Source organism: Seriola dumerili, unplaced genomic scaffold (genome assembly GCF_002260705.1).
Source record: "Seriola dumerili isolate Sdu_G_001 unplaced genomic scaffold, Sdu_1.0 BDQW01000138.1, whole genome shotgun sequence".
NCBI lineage: Eukaryota > Metazoa > Chordata > Actinopteri > Carangiformes > Carangidae > Seriola > Seriola dumerili.
This window is the reverse complement of record NW_019174393.1, coordinates 10,416,019-10,422,306: the sequence shown is the minus strand read 5'-3', so window position 1 is coordinate 10,422,306 and position 6,288 is coordinate 10,416,019. Positions and strand designations below refer to the sequence as shown.

The 6,288-nt window shown below is 46.5% G+C and overlaps 1 protein-coding gene across 2 annotated transcripts in view; it reads right to left on the bottom strand.

Moving 5' to 3' along the window:
• Positions 1-461: 461 nt before the first annotated feature.
• The window catches only part of LOC111224681 (prickle-like protein 1), a 30,359-nt gene continuing 24,532 nt past the window's right edge, over positions 462-6,288 (bottom strand). For both annotated transcript variants that reach the window (XM_022749262.1, XM_022749261.1), the window contains exons 4-8: positions 5,220-5,357; positions 2,927-3,130; positions 2,651-2,837; positions 1,537-2,523; positions 462-1,437 (exon numbers count right to left, since the gene is read on the bottom strand). In XM_022749262.1, the coding sequence (XP_022604983.1) occupies positions 476-1,437; positions 1,537-2,523; positions 2,651-2,837; positions 2,927-3,130; positions 5,220-5,357 (2,478 nt within the window). In that variant the 3' untranslated portion in view covers positions 462-475. The remainder of the gene's footprint in view (positions 1,438-1,536; positions 2,524-2,650; positions 2,838-2,926; positions 3,131-5,219; positions 5,358-6,288) is intronic.

Sequence of the window (6,288 nt, the reverse complement as noted above, 5' to 3'; positions counted from 1 at the left end):
CCATTTTAATGCACACAAAGATATTGCTGCAAACTTTTAAGTGAACATTTAAAAACAACAACTTAATGGCAAATGCTGAAATGAAAGAAAAAGTTTGATGTCTCGACTCTGCCAAACTGCTTAATTTCTGTCGAAAAAAAGGCTTCCAAATTTACCAGTCTGTGTCATACTAGTGCTAAAATTCAAATAGACCCAGTATGTAGGCCAAATTTGCAAAATTGATTTTCTGACTATGTTGCACAGATCTGGTCTTTCCTTTGCTGAACAGTTATACTTAAATATTTCTCCTTTCAGTAGATTTTGACCTAAAATGATATGCATCTTGACATATGGCCATGCACCTTCTATTAGCACATAATAAACAGTTTGTGCACATGCGTTTGTTTTAAATTGCCTTGATCTGTGTAAACCATCAGAAAATCTGACTGTATTGCTTAGTGTAGTGCAGATTATAATGTAAATACACTTTGAACTGTTAAGAGATGATGCAGTTTTTGGAGCGGTGGCTCTTTCTGCGACCAGTCTGTGAACCATGAATCTGGGAAGACAGGGCGGTAACCCTTGTTGGGTAGTCCTCAGCGTAGTAGCGCCCAGCAGCTCGAGGCTGAGGGATCGGCTGCCCCAGGAAATAGCCCTCCTCCTCGGAGTCTGATGATGAGGAAGAGCAAGTAGAGCACCAGTCATCCTCATCTCTGTAGAGACCCATGAAATTCTCAACCCGTGGGTCTCCTTGTGTTGAGCCCTGAAGCATATAGTCAGATCGAGTTTGGGAGTAGGCCAGGGGCAGCCTGCGTGAGGGATGCTGTAAGAGCATGCCACCACATGAAGGGTTTACCAGACCCTGCTGCTGTGGCTCATATGGCCTCTGTGCTTTCTCCAAGGGCACCATGTGAAGGGCGTTGTCTGAGCGGGTTTTACGACTCCTGTGGTGTCGGCCTTGCCGGTGGTGATGCTGCCTGCTGCGCCCATGGTGGCTTGTTGGGCGGCTTCTTTCTCGGCCCATCTCATCTGGGCAGTACGCCCTCCGCTGTGGCTTCTCACTCATGGGGTGCTTTCTTATACTGACATCAAACCCATCATTATATCCATTGTCCACAGTGTCGTCGGAGAACTTGACCATCTGAGGAGGCCTGGATTGGGACTTGCTTCTCCTCAGAGCTGGGGCATGGACAAAGGAGGGAGGGAGGCCTTCAGAATGCGGGGACAATGAGAGAAGTCCTCCTGGTGTGCCTCCCCTCATTGCCAATGCTACCTCCTCCGCCTCCGCGTCTCCCTTCTCCATATTAAGGTTCAGTGAGTTGGTACTCTGGTGATGATGAGATGAATTAAAGGTCCCCATGTTACTCATCTTCTCACAGTCATCTGCCACCGAGGGATCCTGCATAGCAAGGGTGTAGACTATAGGTCTATCCCTGCCATCTCCATCCACTGACGCGCCTAGAAAGAGTGAGAAGGAAAGAAACATTTTGAAAAGATGTTCGACATAAAAAGACTGCACAAGTTTTACCGAATCCATCTAAAGAGTAGTCTCCTTACCAGTGATGTTTGAGAGTGCCAGGGAGTCCATGGAGTCTCCAACACCCTGCTCGACCTTCCTCAGCTCATCAGCGATACACTCAAGGGAGTCTTCATACCACTGCCTTGTGTCTGGCCAAAAGGCCTGTCTTCCTGTGCCAGATTGGTCCTGATCCTGATCCAATTCCAGCTCTTGGATCTTTCGGGCACTGGCAGGACCTGGATGACTCCCATAAGCAGAGTCTCCCAACCCATCCTGGGACTGGGCCCAATACATTTCAGGCAGGTGCTTCTTGCTCATCAGTCCAGGGCTAAGGCTGTTGGTTCGGGACTGATTGGAAGCCTGGCTTTGGGTGGGGCTGGCAGGGGTGGGAGAGGAGGCGGTAACCCCCATGGATATAGTATCAGGCTTAAGCCAGGGATCAGAGACACTTATGAGCCCATTTCTATCACTGCTGGGGCTGGGAGATTTTAGGGATGGCTGCTGAAGTTGATGTAACATCCCGCGGTCACCAAACTTGAGCAGGAGCTGAGTCATATAGTCTTCATGCTGGGCCCACTCTTCTGGATCCTCCTCTGCACAGGCATCCTGCTCCTCCCGCTCCCTCCAGAACCTCTCCTCCTCCATGCCAAGACGGGCCAGCTTCCGCCCTACGATATCAATGTCACCATCAGCATCTCCATCACCCTCGCTGTACTCAAATGAGGGGACGGTGGCAGGAGGATTAAACAGTTGTGACTGTCTCCACTGTTCGGCAGGCTTGCTGCTTTTGCCCATGCGGACACTGCGTCGTGATTCCCTTGAGCGGGCAGACTGGAAGGCAGAATCAGATGAGTCGGAGGCATGGATATCCTCTCCCTGGCTACAGGCCTTTGAGCAATAGATGCGACCCTGCTTTGGAAGGAAGGGGCAGCCCAGCAAGGAGGTCTTGCACTGGGCACAGCAGAAGCACTGGTCTGTGGCATGCCAGTGTACACCTTCGTAGGTCATTTGGGCATGGTCAACACCTAAAAGATCATGAGATGAAGAGGGGAATAGCCTTAGGTATAGCACTTTCACACATCAGCAGAATCCTGTGCTCAATCTTGGCTATTAAAAGTTTAGTCCTTCTTGCACCTCACAAATATAACTCACCAATGTTTTCACCACAGGCCTCGCAGTACTCTGCATACAGTGACTCGAAGCAGCCACAGCAGTAGGGCCGGCCATCTTTCATGATGTAGCGCTGCCCACCTAGCATTATCTCGCACTCGAAACAAGCGAAGTGCTTCATATGCCAGTGACGACCCTCGGCCTCGGTGCACTCATCCGCAAAGATGATCTGAGGGAAAACATACATTCTGCTGTTAGTTCTGTTGAGCTATGAACACTTTGCCATTGCCATTACTACTACTACTTACTGCCACTTACCTCGTCACAAGAAGAGCACCGTGGTTTGAGAAGCTCAGCGTGGTGTCTTCCACAGAGGATCTTGCCATTTTGGTAGAAATATATCAGATCCACCAGCAGTTCTTGACACGTGGCACACACGAAGCATGCTGGGTGCCAGCAGGGGCTCGGACCTGCTCTGGAGGCAAAAATTGCCATCTCCCCTCCGTTGATGCCTCCGCCACACTGACAATCAGACACAAACAACAGATGATCTGTGAGATTTATATTTCAGGTATCTTGTTGCACCAATTGCAATGGGCTACAATGAAGAGTGGGGATTCAAATGGGTAGAGCACATTCATCATCGAGTATGTAATCTAAATCTGGTGATAAGTATGCTACCTTGAGACAAACGCATTTGGGAGTGACATTTCAAAATAGATGTCACACAGTTGATGCCTGTGACACATGAGGAATGCAACATAAACCAAAGAGATATTATGGAGATAACTATTCAAAATATGCGCCAAAAGGAATATGATCCTTTCAAAACACATCAGTGAACCCTACAGTGATGACAATCACAGAAACGCAGTTGATGACACAGGCACAATGCCATTTTATCTTTTCACTGCAACAAAAACAGTTTGATTTCACTTGTGATGACCCCACCCACTCTTTTCCTGAGTAGAACTCTTTATATTAACATGGGGATAGATGCACAATAACAATTTTAAAGTGAATGGATAAATTCAAAAACACAGCATAACTATGTTACCAAAAAAGATTATGGGCCAAACGCCAATCTAAATTAAAAATACTTAATTTTCTCTCTCTGATTCCATCGGTGGCTGTTTCACTTTGGTATAACAGTCATCAGTTATTAATTTCGTGTGGCTAAGGAAATGGCCAGCATTTTTGTCCTTGACGCTTCAACTGAATACACTGGCCTTGGTCCTGAGTCGAAATATCGTATGACTCTACAGAGATTGTGCGATCAAAGCGTGTCTCAACGTGCAATCACGAGTCTTTATATAACCCAGCGCAGCTATGAGACACCCACAGGCAGCTAGGGGATAGCATGCCCAGCTGTTAACCATTATTACCAGGGTGGACAGACAAGGGCCTTGGATATGAAGGTGTTGTGTGTCCCTGGGAGTTACGGCACCAGGAAACCAGAGTCTGACAAAGTGTGTGTGAACGTGTGTAAATGTCTTCACAATATATCTTTTTGACAACATGAGTATGTGTGGAATGTTTGCGCGAGTGTATGAATGTGCACATGTTTGTAGGTGTGTGCGTGTGTATGTATGAGCGAGTGTGTGGTTTCAGAATGTGTGTGCGTGTCCATTGGTGTGTGACCTTGTATCCCTGTGTTAGCATCTGTGTTTGAGTGGTGACAGGCTTCATCTGCCTGTCTGGGGGAATTAACATGCCCGGCCCGCTTTCACCGGATGCCTGGAAGAGGATGTGGTTTACTCACTGGTCAGGGGTGAATTTGCCAGAAGCCATATAACACTAATATTTATTTTTGTTGCATCTAAAGGAAGTTTTTCAGAAATATGATCAAGGTCAGCTTGGATGGCACTGCACGTTTTGTTTAAAACGCCATCACCAAATCAAAAGTAGGTCAGATTTTAGGATTCTTTCCCATGTTGCGTTTGTGCATTACTCACTATGACTTAAAGCAGAATGTCAAAATGGAGTCCAGGTGTCTCTCTTTTCCAAGAAGCCCAAAATGAGTTTGAAAAAATAGCACACATCTCCAAAAACATGTTGCCCTGTCCACAGAAACTTGCTTACTCCCTTCAAGAAAGTCTTCAAACCAGCATGTACCTGCATGTAATTATACCAATAGATGAGGAATGATCTGCAACATACTGTGGCTTGTTTGGAAAAAGTAGAATTTTAAGACTCTACACAAGAATTACTTATTAACCCCTGCAAGTTTTTGAAGTCTGTCATGCTGAGCCATAGATTGGTGGCAGGAAATTGGCCGGATTCCTCATGAGGAACTGGCTTCTCTGCTCGGCTTGAGCATGAGCCTCCTCAATTTCCCCGCTTCCTCTCTCGCCTTAATGAGGACGTTTATGTCCGTGATTAAAACCATTGCATTAGCCAATCAGGAGTGTGCCTCGGGGTACCATGTGTTGAGATTGGACAGTGGGTGTTAGCTGTTTGTGATATAAATAACTTCAGACCCACCAGTTGGTTTCCTAGCTTACCTTATGGCAGAATGAGCACTAAATGACGCAAGTGGTTTTAGTCTATGTGTGTGTGTGTGTGTGTGTGTGTGTGTGTTCGCTCCTGGGTATCCATGTGTGACACCTACGTTTTCACAGCGGGTGTGTTGCAGAGCTCGGGGCAGGATCTTGGGTGTTCCTCTCCCCAGTGCCTCCCTCTTCCTCTGGGCACTGAACATGTGGAGCTCCCTCTTTTCCTCCTCAGTCAGAGTGTGGCAGTAACGCACCTGTTTTAAAAAAAAAAAAAAAAAAAAGACAGATGAGTTGACAGAATAAAAGAACAAGGGGGGTCAATGTAAGGCTAAAAGGGGGAAGCCAGTTAAGAGGAGAAAGCAAAATAGCACTTAAAAACATCCAGTCATTACTGCTTTCATCTTTTGCATGCAACACTGGGGAAGTGTATCACATGAAGTCCATATATGGCTGGAAAAGGGTTTAATTAAAGTCAATTCCCCTCAAGGCTGCGTTGAAAGGATGGCGTGAGTGATACACAAACCCTTCCTCTGTGTTTAGAGATGGTGATGAAGGCCCCAGATAAAAGACCAAGACTATCCTAACAACCAGCTCAGTTGTTCTCTAAACAACAGTAAACGATGCCGGCGTGTGAGCACTCTCTACACACACACACACACACTTGCCGTCTCTCCTTTTCACACACACATACACACACAGAGAGAGAGAGAGAGAATGCTTATCCCTCCTAACCACTGTTACGCAAGGAATCTGCCGGCAGTTTGTTTCTTCAACCACCAGGTCTGCCGACAAACATCATAAAACTGCTCTATCAAACACTGTGTGTGTGTGTGTGTGTGTGTGTGTTTGTATGTGTGTCGAGTGTACCTATTGTACCTTCCATGTGTGCATACAGAGACCACCTCCGTCAGACAGTAGCCCCCCTGTCCCTCCTCTCGGGTGATAACCCCTCCACCATATCTCCTAATGTAAACTCTATTAACACAGATGTGAAAGGAGTGCTGGTTTACACACCATAAAGCTAGTATACAGAAGACGCTGGCATGTGCTTTATTGTCACAGGAGGTTTTTCTTTTTTTTTTTTGTCAAACGGTTGAGAGAATGTGTCCATTGTTTTAGTTTTACTATAAAACCTGGCATGATTGTCTCAGCTTTACTCAGCTGCTGGCTTTAGTTTTGTTGGGG